The sequence below is a fragment of the Centroberyx gerrardi genome, chromosome 3, assembly GCF_048128805.1.
Source record: "Centroberyx gerrardi isolate f3 chromosome 3, fCenGer3.hap1.cur.20231027, whole genome shotgun sequence".
Taxonomy (NCBI): Eukaryota; Metazoa; Chordata; class Actinopteri; order Beryciformes; family Berycidae; genus Centroberyx; species Centroberyx gerrardi.
The window spans coordinates 14,987,342-15,009,810 of NC_135999.1; the positions used below are offsets into that span (position 1 = coordinate 14,987,342).

Genomic DNA, 22,469 nt, shown 5'->3' on the forward strand with positions numbered 1-22,469 from the left:
CGTCCATGCTACAAGTATTCGAAAGAAGTGTATGTGTGTACATTTAAACACCATGTGTGTGCACGTGATGTTGTGTCACACTGTCCACATGTTGTGTCCCACAGTCCGGTTTCACTTTCCAAAAAACATCCATAAAGCTGTTTGTGCATTTCCAGTCAGGAAAAAGCCTTCCCAAAGCTCCAAAAAGATTCCAGGAGTGATCCAGAAAATTCCAGAATGATTCAAGATTCTAGCTTGCTCTTCACCTAATCTCCATGGTGACGGTGGGGGTTCCAGTCTGACTACAGCTTATCATAGTGTGGTGGGATGGCCTCCACCTGCAAATAAAAACATGACAATTTGTACAATGATCTGCTGTAATAACTCATAATAAGTGTGCATGGAGAGTGTGTGTGTGTGTGTTTGTGTGTGTGTGTGTTTACATGTGTTCTCACCACGAGATGCAATGTAGCACTCATGACAGCTCAGCAGTCCATTACGAATCCTTACATCAGTCCCGGCACTAGTGTCTCCCAGCTGCCCGTCACACACTCCACACTGAGAGAGAGATCCATTTAATGAGTAATACTGTGATATACAATGGACAGTTTCAGCCAAGCTGTCAGACTGGTCAGTTGCATGTGTTTCAATCATAATCGAAAATGCTATGTGTTTCTATGTCAACTGTTGTGGTAACCGGGAGCTAGTTAGCCATCTTTCTGTGTCTTTCCTGTTTTGTTATTCTTATGTATATACACTATCTTAAAGATACTTTTGACATAGTACATATGCTTTGGTAACATTTATATAAAGTCTTTAATACCTTTGAAGATGTTTTTCTACTATGATTACAGATACTTTGGTGCTGCCAACAGTACATAACTGCAACACCATCATACTCATAATCACAGTATAAAACACCCTGTTAGTTATTATTACTATATTATTAAAGGGTGAATACATTTTTGTTTTTGTTTGCATGTCTGTTTATGATTGTGTGTATGTGTACTAGTAGTACACAGTACCTTGAAACATTGTAGGTGGAAAAACAATCCCAATGTATCAATGATCATGGCGGCTCCTTTTCCTAGTGGTTGAGAACAACCAGAGCACAATCTCTTCCCACTAACACATCTACACACACACACACACACACACACACACACACACACACACACACGCACACACACACAGAGGAAAAAAAGTTGTGATTTGCTACAGTTAAACCTCTCCCGCAAACAGTGTAGCGCAATCCGCAATGTACTTTTAGTAGTGTGTGTGTGTGTGTGTGTGCACCATACCTGCTAGGGGAGGGAGGCTGGGGTGATGATGAGGAGGATTGCTGTGAGCCTATGACAGTGTCGTGTGATCCAGACCTGGTCAAAAACCCAGAAAAAGCAACAGAGACATTATATGCATATCCAAAATCTCCATAACAGAAAATTAAATAAATGCCTGCGTACTGTTTTCTAATGAGTTTCAATGAGCTCAAATGCTCACATAGACCAGAAAAGTCTGTTATGGTGGGAAAAAAAATCTAAAGTGTATTGTGCAATCCTATGGCAAAGATTAAAAGTGCGGTTGAGCAATGTGTTTTAGCTCCAGGCTGCCTTCATCAGGGAGCTGAAATGTGTTGGATGACATTTTTATCTTTGCTGTAACTAGCACTAAGTTATTATTATTTTTTTTTAAACTTTTTTCCCACCATAACAGAGTGGCCTAAAGATAAAATTATTTGTATACTTTATCATTCACAACAAATGATACAAGCACATTTTTTCCATCTCTATGGTACAATTTTCCACTATCCGGACAGCAACTGTTTGTTATTAAGACACAAAAAACACTCATGTAGTGCTGCCATCCATTTGTTCTTCATTAAAATCCTGGGAATCAGTTCAATAAAACACATATGAGAGGAGAAAAACAATGAGCAAGCACTTCTCTTTTTTCTTTCAGAAAGCCAACAGCAAGAAAGCAAATACACATACAGGACAAGAACGCAGCAAACTAGGAGAAGTCAGAAAAACACACACATGTATACAGTCGTGCACACGCACACACACACACACACACACACACACACACACACATTAAGCGTCAGTGCATACCTTTTAACAGTATTGGACTGGGTTAGCTGGGAGTTACGGTCCAGAGAAGATGTCTTCCACAGTTCGTGCTTCTTTGAGGGCTCACCATCGCATGATGAATCTACACAAATAAATCATAAAATAAATCTTTACTAGAGAAAAACTGAGGAGCACGTGGTTCTGAAAGTAATGATAAATTATTCAACTGAGTGTCAGACACATGTGGACATCTCCTGCATTATATGGCCATGTGTATTTGTACATGTTTCTCACCCTGGAAAAAATGCAGCTTGGAAGCATGCTGGTCCTCGTTCCCTGTGGAGATGGTTTGGCCGTTGTGCTGTGTGGGAACATTTCTCCCTTCTGCCTCGTGGTTCTGTTGAGCTGGTGAGATCGTCGCTGTCTGGCCCGGCTGCTGTTTGGACAAGCTGGAGGGATTGAGGGGCGTTGCCGTCTCCTCCAGAATCCGTCTCTCCTGGACGAAATACAGATAACAGAATGCCCAAAAGCACGTAAACACACAAAACATGCATACAAAGACTCAAGGATGTATTCTGTTTTCATGCTGTGTTTGTATGTGTATCTATGTGTGTGTGTGTGTGTGTGTGTGTGTGTACCTCTTCATTGTGTCTCCTCTCCTCCTCCTCCACCTCTCTCTGTGCTCTCTCCCACTCCTCCTTCAGCTTCTCTTGTTCTCTCTGGTATTGTTCCTACAGAGACATTTATGTTAAATATGCACACATGCACAGACACTGACAGACACACACACACACACACACACAGACTGCTATCCAATAGACAGCCTGTGTCCTCTGTCCTCTGGTTAGCATACAACGACCCATGCTTTACACACACCAGTCCACCAGTGTACCTGTAGGAGGCGCTCTTGCTCCTGTTGCCACCTCTCCTGGCGTTTACGCTCTTCGTTGGGGTCCCAGACCCAGTGATTAACACGCTTAGCCAAGTTCAACATGGGGGTCTCAATCTACCCAGACCCGACAAACAACCACACACACACACACACACACAGGTGTACCAACCAAAAGGGCAGAAAGAGAGGAAAGGTGAGAGGACAAGTCTGACTACAGTGACTACAGCTACTGGAGAGGAAGGATCAGGACAGGGTTCAATTAAGAATGAAGGAGAACATCCCAGTCTAGAAAAAACGAGTTGCCGTTGCCCAGAGCTACTTACAGTCACATTGCTCTCTTCAAGTCCCTCTGTGAAACAGGAAGACATGCACAAAGATAAACATTACAACTAATAAGACAAACTGAAAAGAAGTTATACAGAATGTTTATACAGAAAAAAATATACTAGGGAATAAAAGTGTCTGAAAGGAGAGGCATTCTGGGTAATGGAATTGTACCTGTCACGGTGGGAGAATATGCCTGCATGTTGCTGGGTGATGCAGCTGGCACGGCCTCTTTCTCCTCCGTTGGTCTCCCTGACAACACCATGGTACCATTGACCTGAAAGTTGAATAGTCAACTAAATGAATGAAAAAACTGGAAAATGTATTTATATTTATACGTTTCTTTTGCACCTATTTATACATTTTTACTTACTATTTAATGAGCGATCACCTATGTCACTTGTAGTGTTACCTGTCCGTTGCTGTGGATGTCCGAGGGGTGTGGCTCCACATATGTCTGCGTCATCTCTGTCACGATAGTTGTTGTGGTGATACAGTTTCTGCCTCCGAGCAGGGAGCTGATGGCAGAGCCTGAAGATGTTGTCACTTTCTCCGTCTGCGGAGGCGGTGACTGCTCCACTGTCTTCTCATTAATCGCAGCCAGCGGCTCAGAAGGAGCGTCTTTGTTCCCCTCTGGCGAGCGAAGAGAAGAAGAAGGCAGAGTGGACACAGACGTCTCCTCTGTCACCTCTCCGTTCACGCGCACCAGCCCATCCATCTGAAGTGGGACGCACACAAAAAGTCAGCATTAGGCATGAGGTCGGGCAGTGAAGCGGACAGAGGATGCTGGATGATCTGTGTTAAAGTCGAGCGCTCACCTTGACTGGTTTGTGTCCGGAGTGTGTGTTCCTGGGCTGGCAGTAGGGCTTGGCTGTGAGCAGGGGGACGGGTCTGGAGGGTGCGGGCGGAGGGGAGGGGTGTGTGTGCGGAGGCTGGGTGGAGTGAGGCTGCGCTTGTGCAGTCTGAGGCGGCGTTTGTTTTATTTGGGGCTGCGTATCTCTTATAATCGGTTGTTGGTATGCACTTGGAGCCTCTGTCTGTTGGGTTTGAGCCTCTTTAGGTTCTTGGGATTGAGGTGGTATGTGTTGTGAGTGTGTGACAGTGGCGGGGGGATTGTTAAGTGTTGGGGCGCTGGTGGAGAGGGCAACTGATCTCTCTTGTTGAGCATTTGTATCCATCTCTTTGTGCTTCTGGTCCATTATAACAGTTGGCTCTGGTTTATGCAGAAGGTCTGAGGTCTCAGAGTCAGTAACGGATTGTGTGGGTTCATGCTCTTGGTCCACCTGACTTGGGTCCGGGTTGGATTTTGAGGTGGATCTGGGCAGTTTCAGGCTGTCCAAGGTGGCGTCACTGATGGTGAAGCGAAGAGCGTAGCGCTGTAAAACCATGGCTGCTTCCTCTGGAGTCTCTGCCTGCCTGTATGCTTCACATAGCTCCGCCTCTCTGCGCTCCCTAGAAAAGACGGGTGTCGGGTTGGTAGGGAGATAGATAAACAGAGAGTTGGGGGTGGAAGGGAGACACAAAGAAAGGAAGTTGGAGGTGGGTGAAGAAGGAAACAAGGAAAATAAATGATTTCCCTCCTCAGACTCTTTCATCCTATTTCCCCTCTTTTCTCTTTAGTGCTTTTCACATTGTACATTAATAATGTACAAGGTTACCTTTAACCCTGGATTAACAGTTGGCCAAAGGCTAATTTAGCCCCTTTAAGGCTGCACAAGTTATCAAAAATCCTACAAGTCTGCCCTCATTTTTGCCCTGGACTAAAATGAGGGCAGCCCACTTCAGAATGTGCCAGTATGAGTTCTGACATACTGGCACATTCAAAAAGTTGTTTAACCCAGAAGATCCAAGTTAGCCTTGGAATAAAAATGTTCAGGGCTAAGTGCAATGTTAAAAGGGCTTCTTCTGTCAGTTTAATCCCGTTAGCTGTCCTCACTTTTCCTCCACGATCTCTTTGTAGGTCTTAATGCTCTTCCTCTTGTAGGCGTCGCCTCCCTCCTCCTTCATCCTTTTCTCCATCCTCTTCCTCTCCTCCTCTTTCTTGATCAGCTCCTGTGAGGCGCTGCGACGCCGACTCTTCCAGCGAGCCAAGTCCTGTTACAGGTTCGCATTGTCAAAAAATGCCAGTGTTTATTCAGGATATTATTGTCATTTGAATATGCTAATGCATTTCACATCAACACATTATTTACATTCTCTCATTTACATAATAGCCTACATGCTCTCTCGCTGTATTTTAATAGCATAGGTCTTTCATGTTTTTCTGTGTTTGTCTCTTACGTCTTGCCACTGGTCCTCCTCATCTTGATTGTTGTTGTACTGTTCATGCATTCGCTCATAGCGTGATTGGCTCAGTGGCTGTATATATCCCACCTCTTCCTCGCTGAGCATGTCGCTCATACTCACACTCCTAGACAGGAAAGAGGAAACAGTGTCAATTGCTGAATACAATAAGGAAAGACAAAAACATTTCTGCTTTCATCTTCTTCTTTACTCTTCCCACACTTATTCACTTTGTTCAATTTGACTCTGAAAAATAGCAAATATGCAACTGCTAATTGATAATGAGCAAATTAATTTGGCAGTCAAACACATTCATTCAACTTAACGATAGTGGGTTAGTTGAGCGGTCTATATAGGAGTGTGTATCTTGACAACGATCTACCATTAAAAAATAAAAAACAACATTAAATTAGAGGTAAAACTGAAAAGTAAAAGATGAAAATTAAAGTTATTAGCAATGAGCTGTGACTTGACAATGCATAGGAGTAAGCATTTAATGAGGTCAGTGTATATGCATGTATGTTCGAATGGCAGTCTTGAAATCAACCATGCAGAATCTGTGTATCTTTTTGTCATGCAAAAGCTCATCCAGGTTCACGCAGAGAGACTTACTCTGTGTCCTCAGACATAAAAGCAACTCGTCGACTCATCCTAAAACAATAACAGAATAAAGTGAATGACAGGGAAGAGTGGGTGAGGGGAAGTGTGTGTAGTGTGTGTGTGTGTGTGTGTGTGTGTGTGGGGTGGGGGGTGGGGGGGCATACTTCATATCTCAAGGGAAGACTTTCAATGTAAGACATCATTGCAGCACAAAGCTAGTATGCAGTAATCATTTGCCTCTTGTTCACTTCCAGTTGCAGATCTCACAGAAGTGGATAGGTGAAAGTAATGCAGATCAGGTGAATGGTACAACTAACATTATTTTCATCTGAGTCTCAGATCTGAGAAGGGGAGTGAAGAAGATGCATGCAATAGGGGTTGATGGGGTATCTCACATCATAGGGGGTAGGTCATCATCCTCCAGCCAGAGAGGTCTTCTTGGTGGTTGCTCACCCCCAACTCCCCTCTTCTCCTCCACCCTCTCCTCAATCTTCACCTCCACCCTCTCCTCAATCCTCTCCTCAAACCTCTCTTCCACCCTCTCCTCAATCCTTTTCTCCATCCTCTCCTCAAACCTCTCCTCCATCCTCTCCTCAGCTCTCCCCTTAGCTCTCTTCACCACACTCTGCTCTTCCCTCTCTGTATCCACACTACAAGGCTGGGCAGAGGGAGGACTGGGCGGAGGGGTGAGCGATGGAGAAGAGAGGTGTTCAAACACATCTGTGACAGAGGTGTTAGGGAGCGTCTTGTCTCCCTCTTGCTTTCCCGCCTCCTCCTCCTGCCTCTCCCTCACCCCTGTGCACTTCCTGGTTGGGGCTTTGGAGGACGGGGCCTGAGGTTCCGCTGCCTCAGTAACGATGCTGCTGAGAGAGTGAGCCGGTGACAAGGAGCAGGTTACCAGGAAATGCAGCTTAAATACGCAGACAACAGCAAACCAGACCAAACCGAATTCAAACCCAACGACCAAAAATGTACCAAACAAGCCATGGTTAGACCTGACCGAGAAAGACCAGATTAGTTCAAATGAAGCAAAACTTCCAAGCCAAGCAATATGGGACACAGAGGTGTAAGAATCTGACCACAGCAACCAATCAAAGCTGACCAGACCTATGATATACAGTACAAAGAAAATCACAGCTGCAAGCACTCAAGCATGCTGGAATGGAACCAATCCAATCACACCATCAAGTCAGTATCAAATCTAAATCATCCACAAAGACACATTAATGTTAGTATTGCAGACTATATCATTTCTGAACATGAGAAAATGCTCATCTTCACCAGCAAAATGATGCATGTTAGTTGGAGTTGGCTGATGCATACAATCGCACAATCTAAGTCTAGAGGTTGAGAATAGTCTTCAGCATACAAACAAACTATGCCCACAGTAAATACCTTTCACTAGCCATCTTGTCTGTGAGTTTAGGTCTGCTGTGTAGTTGGTTCATTCCAGACAATGGGGTGATTTTCTGTTTGGCTGATCCAGGAACTGGCAGGAATTGTTTGAAGCACTGGCTTGATCCACCCGCACTGGGTTTTTGGAATGATCCAGTCCTTCGGGCCATCATGTCATCCTTCTCCAGGTCAGGCACAGGCCCATTTTCATCGTACTCATCATCTTCATCATCGTCGTGGTCATCGCTATGAGCGGTTGCCCGGATCACCATCATGTCAGTGCGCGGTTGAGGTGTTTCCATGGGAACTCTGGGCTGCTGTTGCTCCGCTCTAGGAGAGAAGCCCCTTTAATTGAGAGAACTGTAAACATCAAGCAGGATGATCTCTCTGAGACGCACACCACACCAAGCTGGTTAGTGTCCTCCACACACTGTTAGACAACACCTGACCACACAAATCTCAGCCCACCTGGCGTTCAGTTTCTTGTTCCTGTCTGCCTGCATGTCCCTCTTGCTCCGTGGCACGGCATCAGTCGTGACCTCCTCTTGTGTGCTGCGTTTGGAGGCGGGGAGGGGCAGGAAACGGTTGTAAGTTGCCGTAACGATGCTTTGTTTATGGAAAACCCTTGTCCTCCGGGCCATCATGTCGTCTTTCTGAAGATCTGGGATCCTCTCCTCTTCCTCCTCATCCTCTTCCTCTGTTCTCCTTTCATACTGAGCTAGACGTGCATCCAGGTCTGCAGGAGTGGGAGGGGCTTCAGGGGGCAAAGGTGGGAGTTCAGCAGTGGGGGGTGGAGTTTGCGTGAGGTCAGTTCCATCTACCTGGCTGTGAGGGCATCACAAAAAGCTGTAACCTCAGCAGCAAGAGTGCAATAATCCCTGCCCACCTTTATACCCCAAGCTCACAAGTACTGACACAAATGCAGGCAGGAACATGCAGAAAAGCAGGCCAGGAGAAGTCACCGGGATGAGTGAATACTGATTTTAGAGAACTGTTTGCAATGACATCGAAAACTGGTGGCAAAATCTTGGCAAAGAATGACAGAGCTTGATGTAAACAATCTGCATTAGAAAAGAAAACATGCAGCACTCTAAGCCATCTGTGCAAAAACCCTGATGAGATTTAGAGCCAGATCAGACACTGACCGTCAGAGTCATCTGACAGCCTCTGTCTATAAAGTGGAGTGCTTTTGGATTGACCAGTAATTCCATTTTATTGATTAAAAAAATTCTGAAAAATTTATCAGAAGTAAACAGATTGTGTATTACGTCAGCAGAAAATTTTAACAGAAATGTTGAGCAAGATTGGTACAGCTACTGTGGCTCGTCGCAGCAATGTGTGCATGTGTACATGCACGTGCGCATTTGTGTGTGTGTGTGCGTGTGTGTGTGTGTGTGTGTGTGTGTGAGTGTATGTGTGTGTGTGTGTGTGAGTGTACCTTTGTTTCCTTGTTAAATACAAGCAAATCAGTACAATGCAGGGAAGTGCAGCCAAACTACCCAATTTACTAATTCAAACAAATACAATGTAAAAAATAAATAAATAAAACATTTTTCAAAATCTCTAATAGGCACTGACAAGACCATTAACTAAGTAATGCATTACAGACAAAAGACCTAATTAAACCCCAGTACAGTCCATAATGTTTTATATGTGGGCCACTTTGAATTCTAGCCAACGTCTAAGTTGTCTTGGCTCTGGCCTCGTCCATACCTGTGTTCCCGCTGAGAAAGCTGGGAGCCCAGGCCAATGGTAGGCAAGGCAACAGTTGCCTTGGCAAGGAGTCGCCTTAGCAACTCTGTCTCCTCCCCTTCCCTTGGCGTGACTGTGTTTATTGGTTGCTCGATCTCAGTCACGCCCCCAAAGGTCACAACTTTGCTATGGCTGTGTCCGACCTTTGCTGTGCCGATGAAAGGACTTCCATAATTTTTCTCCAGACAAGCCTGACACACAGGCGCTGGGCTAGGCTCACTGTAGATACAAGCTCACAAATAAAGACACAAGCGCACACACAGTGACCGGCACACACACACATACACACACAAACAGGCAACCAAAGAAGGGAAAAGACACACAAGGAAAAGAAACAGGGTGGAAAAGAAATCATGAGCAACAAGAGAGACAGAGGATCAGAACGGTCAACATGAGGAGAAAGGAAGGATGAGGTGGAAATGATGAATCAGAAAGGAAGTATGGATAGAGAGAGTCGGACGAAGTGAAGGGTGTCGCACTGGCATCACCTTGACACACGTACATTCACACATACGCATCAAGCTATTTGTCTCTTAGATAAAATAAAATACTGTAGGTAGTCACATTTTCCTGGTAACTGCGGCTGCTATGGGAACACGAAAAAACTCTTTATCCCATCTAATGACATCAGCACAGAGAGGACAAACAAAGCCAAACCAGTGTTCACAGCCAACACTCTCCTCTCCCCTCTTTTGGTCAGACACAATCTCTCTCACACACAGACACACACACACTCATCCACACACTCATCCACACACACTTGCCAGTTCCCTACTCTGTTTCAATGCCTGTCAGAGAGGACTGGAGAACACAATAATGAGGAGAATTAACAACCAGAGGAGAACATAGGGAGGGACAGAGAGCAGGGAAGGACAGAGGGGGAGGTAAGTACAAGGATAAGTAAAGCTACAAGATACGAGAGACTAAAGACAAAACAGAGACTGAAGCAATACTGAGAAATAGAGCTGAACAATTAATAAAAATAAATAAATAAATCGCAGTATGAACTTCTGCGATTTCCAAATCACAGAGGCTGCAATTAATTGCTTAAGAGAGAGGGACATCTAAATGGATTTCTGAACATGGTGTTTTAGTGCTTTGGTCCATGAATCAAGTACAATATTGGTGAAAACTTTTCATCATACTCAAACTCACTAAATCCTGCACACTGACATCTATTTTTTCTTTTAACAAAATCACTTCTTTAAACAGTTTTAAAGTTCTAAAAAAATGTATGACAAGAAAAACTTGTGATGATATGAATCACAGTTTTTTGCAAAATTCTGTCGCACTTACATTTTGATTTTTTTGTCAATATCTTTCAGCTTTACTGAGAAATAGATGCCGAACAAGTCTGCTAAGGTTTTTAAAATGTCTGAGTTATGATAATGTTCAGAACAGCGATAGATGAATGGCCCTGATCTGTCTGTAATGATCTAATCAAGACTAGAGCTAAAACTAGAAGCACACACACACACACACAGATACATACACACATGATTTTGGCCACACTTGAAGTACAGTAGCATTGGGCTGCTGTGTGCTGTGTGTGTGAGAAAGAGAGAGTGTGTGTTGGGCACCTGGGTTCAGTCATCCTGAGTCTCTCCCACTTCTGCATATCTGCCTGGCTCATGGAGGCAGAGACAAAGCTCATTGGTCCATCCCTCTGAGGGCGGGACCTAGTCTGAGCCCGCCTGTGAGCCAGGTCATCCTTCTGCTTATTGGGCACCGCCTTAACGCTTCCCTCTTGTCCCTCTTCCTCCTCATCCTCCTCTTCCTCGTGACGAGGGGCGGAGCTTAGGAAGGGGTTGTCTTTGCGTGTGATGATGTCAGGGACTGCCTCCCTGTCACTGTTCAATCACAGAGGCAGTATGGCGCCGTCACACAGCACACGTCAAAGTGGAACACACACACACACACCAAACCCAGAGACACACGTGGCCGTCACCACATCACCCAAAGAAAGAGAAAGTAGGAAAACGGGAAAGAATATTTAGCCGAAAGTTAGAGGAAATGAGGAAATGAAGGAAAAAATGGCAAATTCACGCACAAACACACACACACACGGCTAACCTGATCTCCTTTTCCTGCAATGCTTGCTGTGAGGCCCGTCTAATGCCCTCCCAGCGCTCCCGGTCTTTGCTACTACATACTGGAGGTGGGAGGAACTGGTGCACCCTGGGAGCCGCGGGGCCGCGGGGGGCCCGCCTGGACGCCAGGTCATCTCTACGCACATCTGGAACTTTCTTCAACTCTCCGTCTCCCTCCCCGTCAGAGGAGGAATCCCATGCAGCTTTCTGAGTGTTCAAAAACTCATTGTCGCAGCGAAGGATGATGTTCGGGGACGGCGACCTCACTTCTTGTTCCTCTGACGTGGCCGGGCTGCGGTTGAAGAGGGGACGGCATGGCATGATCATTTCAGAGACGCTTGAACACCCACCATGCCGTATTCTGAGCGGAGGTAGTGACGTGCAAAGGTTCTGGCTTGACAAGCACCCACAAACATGATTAGGAAACCCAGTCATGTCGATTAGTCATGAGTAAATCACAGTCAAAGGTGTCAGTGTGTTTCGGAAAAATAATGACTTTTAACACACCAGCTCCAAAGCAATCACTCAATCAACCAGCAATTCCTGTCCACTGAAACCTGAAACAACTGCCGTTCAAAACAAGCCCTTCCATACACAACAAGCCGATACTGAGCAAGCAGTTAGTTATCAATCTCTCCAGAAACGATGAGTATGCGAACACACAAAACCAAACAAATATTAACCAGTATTCTGCAACCAGATAGCTACATATCACTAAAAGTCCGGGTGTGAATGGAGCTCATCAGAACACACCATAAACAAATAACCATCAATCAACTGTTGGTTAGTGACCATGACCAAAAACCGATGAACCACAACAGCAGCAGCTCTCATGCCACTCCTCCCTGACCTGCTGTAGCGAACGGCAGCAGGCAGAACCTTAATCCCCGCCTTCTGCAGCTTTCGCAGCTTCCTCTGCTCCAGGACTTCCTGCGTCAGCTCCCCCTCTTCCTGTTTTGGCTCCTCCCCCTGGTTACCACTGTCCTCGGGTGCTGCCCAGGTGACAGTCTTGGGGGCTTTGCAGCGCGGCCCTGGTCTTTTGCCCTCCCCCTGCTCTGGGGCGGCTTGGAGGTGACTGGGGAATGGTGTGTAGTGTTCAGGGAGAGATTAGGGGTGAGGGAAGTCTGTGTGTGTGTGTGTGTGTGTGTGTGTGTGTGCATGCATGTGTGCGTGTGTTTTTTTACCTCTTACTGCTGTGTTATCTTTTTGTTTTCCCTTGCAGCACTTTATGATTTACGTTTAATGAAAAGTGCATTGCAAATAATATGCGCCGTGATTATAATTAGCATTAGAGTTATTTATTGCATTTCTGCGTTGGCCATTACCTCCGCTGCTCTCCCTCCTCTGTGCGTGGTTTGCGTCGCGGAGTGGGGATATAACAACTGGCATTGGTTCGGTTGGGAAGAAACTGGTTAAAGGGAACGGAGCTTCTTGATTCGCTGCTGGCGGTCCGCCTGGCCAACATGTCGTCCTTCCGCACATCTGGCTTCCTATTAGGGGCATCGGCCTCTGAGTCGCTGCCTCGCCCTGAGCAACGGAGAGAGAGAGCACAAAAAGAGATTAGAAAGGAGTGCGAGAGGGGAAAAAAAAGTCAGGACATTGAGGAACTACTTTTTATCAGTCTTTTCACAATAAATATAAGCTACTATGGAAGCAAGGCAGTGCAGTTTCTGTGTGACCTGTAGGGAACGTAGGGAATGTGGCTATTCCTGGACCCGGAATTGTGTTTTTGTTGTCACCCTGCTGCATCCTTACTTTACTGTCAACATAAAAGAGACAAACAGGATGCCTATACCCCCTTCCCTCCGACACACACACAACACACACACACACAGGACAAGCAGGATGTTGACTTCGGTCAGAATTTCCCAGGTCCAAATCTCTAGGGATTGCTACTTAGACCGACAGCTGCTGCATTTGGGGGCACACACATGCTCACACAGACACAAACCCAGACACACACACACACACATGTTGAGACATTCAGCTGTTGTCCACAGCCGGTCTGACTAGCCCTGACACACCAAGGTCAACACCCTAACATGCTAGAAAATAGAAGTCAAACTATCTACGGAGGAGAAAGCACTGAGGAAACTATTAGCTTCATATTACTGCTATCAATGAATCATTTTCCTAACTGAGAGACAGAGGATCAGCTATCAGAACCGACCGTCGCTGTTGCCTCGGTTCACCACATCAGGAGAGGGGCTGTGCTGCGAGCGGGAGCCAAACGAGTCCAGACTGCCAAGGAAAAAAACATTAAAAAACATATTACTGCTATTACACATAGCAGCAATCACATATGGGGCATTTACTCTAACTTTAAATGTAGGTTTTGTATCCCAGAGGATATTTTGCAGTCAGCCAAATAACTTTCAAAAATGTTATGGAAAAGCTTTGGAATATTAGTACTTGAAAGAGAATCTTTAGTATGTATGACTTACGAACCAGAACCAGTTAGAATTAATAAAATGCACAAAATGTCAACATTTGTATTTAACTCTTGATTCTTTGATCTGAAATACCCCTAGTGTGTGTGTGTGCCTCTGTGTGTGTGTGTGTGTGTGTGTGTGTGTGTGTGTGTGTTTCACAGATGTCCCTCACCTGTCTAGGGAGTTGTCGCGAGTGTGTCGCGGTGGAGAGAGAGACTCGCTCCTCTCAGAATCCCAGCAGTCGTAGCCGCTGTCTCTCACACTGCGCTTCTGTGGACTGTCCCCTCCTTCCTCACACTCCTACAAAATACACGTGCACACACAGAGACATTAACAAACAAGCAAAAAGTATGGACTGTAAAAAGTAATGATGTATGAAGAAACACACTTAAGAATAGAGAAAGGGGGAGAGGGACTAGGAGCAAGAGAGGTAAAGGGAGGGAAAGGGAGACGAACAGAGAAATGACAAGAGAAAAAAGAGAGAAAGAGAGAGATACCGGTTGTTTGCTCATTGTATCCTGTATAAGAAATCTAAACAGCGGAAGTGAACTTATTCAAATAGACTTCCAATTCAACCAGAACATATAACCTGCAGAGCCAAGCTACCCTTGTTTCTTAACTGATATCCTGTGTCTCTCTCACTGACACAGGAGTAGCCTTCATGTTACAAAAACAGAAACGTGCTTTTCTCCTGTCTGTTGCATCTTTCCTGCACCCCAACAAAGACAGGAAGCTCACAAATCCACCCCCGACCCTCTCTGTCACTATCAGTCTTTCTGTCTGCATCTCTCTCTCCCCCTCTCTCTGCCTGTGTTCGCTTACCATCCTCATTTGAGCGAGCAGACCTTCAAATTCCTTCAGGTTGAGAGTCGGGCCGCTGTAGGAGGCGCAGCCGCTAGCAGCCTTCCCCAACCAGAACACTGTGTTCAGCACCTGAGAGAGGCAGAGACAGGGCTTTGGTATATGCTAACAAACAACTGAGTGCGTTGATATTGAGGAGAAAGAAAGAAAAAGGAGGGTCGATGACAACTTACATTTTTTAGCTTTCTGTTGCAGTCGGAATCCCTATAGTGACAGGCGGAGGAGCAGAGAGGGGAGCGTGTTAGTGTAACGGGATACCTCATTAAAATGGACACACAAGCCCACATACAGGGGGGAAAAAAACACACACACACACACACACACACACGCCCATTTACTTGGGATTGGCTCGGATGGAGGTGTCTTGCAAGTCCCCCGGGTCAAACAGCTGGGAGCCCTTCAGGCCCAACTCCTCACAGCCCCTCAGGAACACCGACAGGTTGTCCTGGGAGAGACAGCAGGCCACAGTGAAAGGGTTTATTGTCACTTTGATGTACGGGCTAGTTACTGTCATACTAGAGAGTGTCTTCTTACCAGTCCAGCAATGGGGGTGGGCAGTCTGTTGATCTTCTTGACCAGTCCTGGTTTGATGGCACTCAGCAGCCTGCATGACGGAGCAGAAGAGATTTACTGAATCTCATCTATGTTGATACGTCCTCAGACTACCAAAATTGAGAGGAAGGGATGTAACAGACTTACTCGCACAACAGGATGCCATTCTCCAAGCCACTGCGGAAGTCCTTGTCTCCAAAGCTCCTGCCCGTTACAGCCTGGGGAAAGGAGGACAGGAATAGAAGACAGATGTGATGGAGGTGGACTGGAACCAAAGTCTCCCTCTCTCACACTAATAAGCCCAAATATCACCCTCATACTTATGTGCTCTGTCCTTCTTCCAGTCCTGAGACCAGGACTTGACACCCCAAAACTTCACCTTCAATTATAAAGTGATGAAATGCGTAGCAATGCTGAGGAATAACAAGCCTGAGGGAACGAAAGAGGGCAGAAAGGAGGAAGGCAGTCGTGGAGAAGAGGGAGACTGTTCATGCTGGACTTACACATCAGTTTAAGTCCAATTATGTCATGTAAAATACATCAAGATCTGGGTTACATTAAGATGCAATTGCTCCGCTCTGAGGGAGACATTCAATCATTCAAACATGTCTGAATTCAGTTCAGGTGGTGTGGTCAGATAACTAAACCAGCTAACTAAATTTATCAATTTCTATGCAAATGCTACACAAAAAAATGAAAGTAATGTTCTTGCAGCTCTTTTTGTTCTTTTTTTTGAAGAAGACTAGAACAAAGTATTGTGTAAATAGCTATACAGATAGATGTGATCCCTCTCACTAAAAAATGCTATATACTGCAGTGCTGGAAGCCTATTGAAATGTGTTTCCCTGTGTCCCTGTTAGAGGGATCTGCTGCTGCCCGGTTCACCCTTCCCTTCCCCCAACATTTTGTTACAGTAGGAACCAATTTAGAGTGACGCCAGGGCCATGACACACTGTTCTGTGTCCTAATTCCATTTTCCCAAAATGTGCCTGCACGCACGTCCCTGATTTAGACGTGAGCCGAGCCGACGTAGATTTTATCCTCAAACCTCAAACCTATACTCCACTTTGAAGTCTATTCTGAAAGAAAGGCAGAATCAGAAAACAGCACAAGATGGAAACTGACGGTGACATACCAGCACATCAACCCACACACAGTTTGTCTTTTTCTGGAGCTGTTGTGTAACCAGCGGCCAGAGATGAATGGAAAAGGAGAGAGGTTTGACTGACGTCCGTTTAGACGTCTAATCCAGATTAACACAGATTACAGCTAGCACCCTAACTGTTAACTGCACACACACACTCTCTCTTTCTCTCTCTCTTGCTCATATGCATGCTCCTGCATACGTGACATGCAAACATACACACTGACTCCGAGCCAGTGTGACAGTCTTTGGGCAACTGACCATGAACACGTCACAGTCTGAGGGCCAACAGTTTGATGGCATCAAGGCAATTGATCCATACCTCGCTACATCTTTTCTTCCTCCTCTTTTTCTTGCTATTCTCCTAAGATCTCTGTCCTTTCCTTCTTCCCTCTTCACACACACACACACACACACACACACACACACAATGCAATTGCAGCTATGAAAACAGCCTATTGTTTTCGGTTACATAAGTGCTGACCAGATGTTTCCCATCGACATCTCTCTCTCTCATCTTTCTTCCATCATTCTGCTGTCTCACACACACACACACAGACACAGACACACACACACACACACACACACACACACCCTGGCATAAGGCATGCTTCAGGGTTTGACTCCAGGTCTCTGAAACATTTACAGCATGGTCATGCATAATTTACTGACGAAGGATACTACTGTAGAGAGGGAGAGCAGGGCTGCTGTGTTTGTGTATGTCTTTCTGTTTGTGTTTATGTGTGAGGGAGACGGGGGTGGGGGGGGGGGGGGTGTTGAGGCTCATTTCTGAAATACTGAAATACACAGCTACTCCATGCACCTCTTAAAAAGTTCAGTATGGGAAAAGAGACATTGCCATGACTTTTGTGCTTGTGTGCATGTGTGTGAAAAAGAGAGGGAGAGAGAGAGAGAGAGTGTGTGTAAGAAAGAGAGTGTATTAAGTGAGCATTCATGTGTGCAACATAAAAACCAAGCCAAAGGCCTTGAGGGTATTTCAGCGCCAGCGACAGTAATTTGACCCCCCCAACCCCCCTACCCCTCCCTTTGTGGATTGCTCTGCTCAGTCTGGGTGAATGGCAGCAGCAGATACCATTTTAAACCCTGAGGTGGGTGTGGGGGGGACAGTGGAGAGGCAGAAGTAGGCCAGCGTACCCTTCCTTTTATTTAAACAACGGTAGAAAAGATTGAAAGAGTGAGGAGAGTGAGGGGCTAAAAATACAGGCAGAGCAGAGAAAAAGGGAGAAAGGGATAAACGATGGCGCTAACACTGCAAGGGTTAGTGGCATGGTTCCCACTAGGGCCACCCACCACTCTAAGTACATCATGTGCTGTAATACCTACCACACACTAAATGGCAAATGACATGATTTTGCAGCGCCAGACTAATGCTGGTGATAATTCTATGATAATTCCAGGTTGGGCAATGCTGCTGCAGCTGACGCCAGTTGTTGTTTGGCATGGGACAGTCGGACACTCTCCTGGGTTGAACTGTCTCTGGGCTTCCAGTCATATCAAACCTGACATTATGCATGATCTTGTAGCATGAGATGGTGTTAGCTGGAGTATTTGAGCACCACCGTGATGGAAAGACAACAGGCTGAGAAAGGCTGGTTATTAAATTTGAGATGCTGCTTCATAATCATTAGCCTTGTTATAGCCCTCTAATGTATTGTAGACACATTAGATTAAATTGATGGCCATGTGGCGTACAGAGAAAAAGAGAGACGGACAGAAAGAGAAAAAAACAGGGAGAGAAAGAGCGAAAGATGCAGAGAGAGGTAGTCATAATCCTGAATGATGTTATGTGGTTTGAGGATGAGATTAATCTGGATCAGTGTAATTAACCAGAGTGACTGAACGTTAGAGAGCACCACACTTTTTCACCTCTTCAACTTCTATCAGTTTAATTTTATTTATTTTGCAGCTCAGCACCAAGGTTCATACAGCACAAACTCATGCTGATGAATGGTTAGCACAATGCTAATCAGTGACATTTATAATCATAAATGACTAATAGTTTGCTTGTGTACTAGCACAGTTATCTAGTGCTTTACAAAAAAATAGTACTACATTGCGTCATACTGTACAGCTTTATCTGTGGCTAACAGAGACTTTAGGATTACAAAAACTTAAAAGATCACAGAGGCATGCAAGGCATCTATGCCAACGGGAAGCCTGTGTCATCATTATTTCACATTCTTTTATGCAGCTTTTGATGCATGTGAAATCCATGAGTCCCACCTCTCTCTCTTTCTGTCTCTGTCTCTCTCGCTAACTCTCTCTCTCATGCTCACACAGCTGGTTGTCTCGGACCATTGTGGTTAATCTCCCTAGGACAGCTGTGACATCTGGCGTGCTCACGCACACACACACACACACGCTCAGTCAAACAAATTCTTTCCCTTATTCCCTGTGTGTCAGACTCTAACTCCTGCTATGTCTGTTGGTCCCTCTATAGACCTGGTGACAGCAGAGGTGAGTGACTTTGTGTTTGTCCCAAGCTTGTTAAACTAAAGACGAGGATCTGCTGGATGCTGTGTCCAGCAGGTTTGAAGCACCTCCAATGATCTGGATCAGCCTTGCGACACTCTAATCCAGTCTTGTCTCTTCTATAAACAGATAGAAAGGCCGGGTCTGTGCCAGTCTAATTTCCTGGTCGGGTCAAGTGGTGATATATAGCCTACTGCTCTACTGCCCCCCTGGAAACAGTGACACCTGATAGGCTGCCCGTGTTATGTTCCCATGGTGACCAATGTCACCCAACCTGGGCGTGTCCCAAGAGTCTGTGAGCAGTATCATGCATAGCTGACCCGCATGGGTGTGTGTGTGTGTGTGTGTGTGTGCATACGCTTTGAATACTCTCACACAGACATGGCATGCAATGGCAAGCATATAAACACACACACAAACACACACACACACACATGCATAGTGAAAATGCTGCATTGAGCGTAGGGTGGCATGGTTAACCCTGAATCATCCCCACCTGTGTGAGTGTATAAATACACCCCTAGAAATAGAGTCAGTCTGACCAGTCTGTAAATAACTAGAGAATTAGGAGGCAGGAAGACAGACAAAGCAGAAGGAACATTATGAGAAAAGAAACAAGACAGATTAAGCTTTAGAGGCCATCTTTAACTTAGAACAGAGAGCTCACCAGTGATAAGTTGCATGGATAACGTTAGTGAGTGACAAAGTAGGCTTAATACAACAGTCCACACTCTTACTTTATGAGTAGCAGTATGGTGCTCACATACAGTTACACTCAGAATCATATTTCTGCCACGTATGACAAACATATTGATAGCCAAGCTGATGACCAAATTCTGTTGCAACTTATTTCCAGTATAAGCTGGAAAACTGTTATGTCATCTATTGTAATCTTCATTTTGAGAGAAGAATGCAAAGATGACTTGAAGGTCAGGAGACATGCATCCTCATCATAACTCTATTGAGGAATGACAGTGTGACTTTGATGGCAAGTCATTTGAGCATATTAATGACTCAAATGTGGGTCATTACGCTCCATAGAAACTATTAATGAAGCTTATTTCTTTGATCAACATAGTTGATTAATTTGTCTAAGCAGAACAGTGGTTCTTGCACACACATGTAGGCTGTGTGGGACACAGACAGCTCTGACATCAAAGGAGAGAGTGAGTGTGGGGGGTGGGGGTGGGGGGGTGAAAGTAATCCTGGAGGAAAAATATGGTCTCAAGCAGCATTTAAGTTGGCAGATAGATAGATAGATAGATAGATTAGAACATTAATAAACTGGCTGGCCTCATGTTTAATTTTGGATTACATTTCAGCACCATTTATTGTCTTATGTTCTTCCTTCTCTTGTTGAATTTCTAACTTTCTAACTACTTTTTGTTAAGCACTTTGTTTTGATAAGTGCTATTACAAATGTATCCATATTGGAATTATTGTTACCGGTATGTAAGATACAACGTATTCTTCATTTTATTGGGTCTCAACCTTGATTGACTGGTCTGTGTTTATAGTTACCATCTACAGCAGTGGTTCTCAACCTTTTTTATATCAAGGACCCCTAATTTAGTCCACATCAGGGCCACAGACCCCCATTTGATGAGATTTTGTCTCTCAGACCCAAATCTGAGAATATTTTTATTGTTAGATATGATTTTGTCCAGAATTCCATGACTATCTGTATTGTAGGTAGAGAGATAACAGTGAAACAGTGAGACTAAAATAGTCATTCTTCTACATTCTCTATTTGTGTTAACTTCTTGTAAATTAAATAATGGTGAAGTTTAACAATTCATCAAGTTGCTGGGGACCCCCTGGAACCCCCTCAAGGACCCCTGGTGGTCCGGACCCCACGTTGAGAACCACAGTAAAGTAGCCACAGCGCCGTGGTGAAAGAGAAATAGGTCACAACGAAGGTCCGCTGGCAAAAACCATGATTCACCACCCAGGCGCACACACACACACACACACACACACACACACACACACACACACACACACACACACACACACACACACACAGTCAGGGTGCTGGAGCCCGACTGAGAGGCATTAGCCGACCAGATGACCAGCGGTGGATGGAGCAAAAGACAAATAATAATCTCGTTCGATGCGATCAACTGGTAGCATCTCGTGCGTGAATACCGACCCTGTTTCATAACCATGGCAACCGGAATCCCCTCGCGCCTGAAAAGGGGGCGTTCCCCCTGGCGAGAGGAAAACAGGCTCTTCATCAGCATTAACAGATGGACACACGGACACTCGACCTTTAAAAAGACGCCATTTGAGGGAAGTTTGTTGTTTTCTTGCTTTCCTTATCGGTCGTCACGAGGCCTCAGAGTGCATGTGTGTGTGTTTTATGTTACTATGGGCGGCCTGAGCGCCACATGCGTGTGCAAAAACTTTTTACCAAACGCACATACGCACTCACACACACTCACACACACACACACACACACACACACACACACACACACACACATGTGGGAGCAATTTACGGCTGCCCACGCATTCCAGCACCCAGCACAGCCCGTGTCCCGCATTGTCCAGAGGCGCAGTAACCCGACGCCAGCGACACCGCAGCGTCCCCCAACAGGTGACGGTGCAGCGATGCTGTATTTATATCCCCGGTTCACAGTGTGTCAACGGCTGAGCTGCCCAGCCCACTGCTGTCCCATCGCACACTAGCAGGCCCCGGAGCCTCTCTGCTCGGTCCCTTCACTTACCTCTATCCATTTCTGTGCCTCCTGACAGGCAGGCTCGGGATGGCTCGGCTCCACCGTGTCCGGTTCGTCCCGTGCGGCATCCGGGACGTCGCGATCAGCTGCGGGACTGGCCATCTCCGGCAGGCTACCGACACCAGGCAGGCCGTTTACGAGGACCAGCGACTCTATCCGACGTTGATAAGTGATACGTGATAAAGCTCCCGTCAAGATGTGTGGTGTTTCCCCCTCTCTGTCCGTCCGTTATCCTCCTCGCTGTTACCGTAAACCCGCAGCTCTGCGCACAGTAGTTGCGCAGGTTAGACGTCCTCCTGTCCTCCGGTCCTCCTCGAGCTGTGGCGGAGAGATGGAGAGAGATAGATAGAGAGAGAGAGAGCCTCGAGCGACTCCGACCCTGCAACACGAACCAGGCGCTAAAAATAACGATTCTACGCCGAACAGCGCCAGGCTGACACTGTCCACAGCCGCTGCTATACCGCGCATTTAGGAGACGGGAACGCGCAGAGAGGAATCTCTCATGCGGGGGAAGTAGAGAGAGAGAGAGAGAGAGACAGGGTTTATTAAAGGTGCCCCGTTATTTCACTGTTCATGGACAGCAATTGCCTTACTTTATGCTTACTTAGCCTAAGGAAGTCCAAATGTCTTTATAATGGACAGCAAAGATCAAGCACAAATTGCCATATCAAAATAATTTATCACACTGACCACAAATCAAATGGGCAACAATACATCAAAATGTGTCCTGTTACAAACGACAAATAATCATCAAATGTTTAAAAATAAATTACAAACTTCTGCTGTTAAGAACACCGTGCTATAGACAAAATAATGCAAGAAATCTGATCTATTTTAGAAAGTATATAGCTTAGTAAAATGA

General features: G+C 45.6%; 1 protein-coding gene across 1 annotated transcript; it reads right to left on the bottom strand.

The window, feature by feature from the left end:
- Window positions 1-167: 167 nt before the first annotated feature.
- Window positions 168-21,709, bottom strand: LOC139930275 (LIM and calponin homology domains-containing protein 1-like). The gene is given in 24 exon segments (XM_078282562.1): window positions 168-317; window positions 435-537; window positions 1,005-1,113; window positions 1,281-1,355; window positions 2,091-2,190; window positions 2,343-2,544; window positions 2,687-2,779; window positions 2,941-3,054; window positions 3,264-3,289; window positions 3,439-3,541; window positions 3,677-3,982; window positions 4,083-4,716; window positions 5,201-5,358; window positions 5,545-5,674; window positions 6,160-6,198; window positions 12,710-12,911; window positions 13,555-13,625; window positions 13,929-14,116; window positions 14,639-14,749; window positions 14,851-14,881; window positions 15,016-15,122; window positions 15,212-15,281; window positions 15,377-15,447; window positions 21,596-21,709. Coding segments are annotated over 24 exon segments (3,183 nt in total). The 3' UTR covers window positions 168-291.
- Window positions 21,710-22,469: the final 760 nt, after the last annotated feature.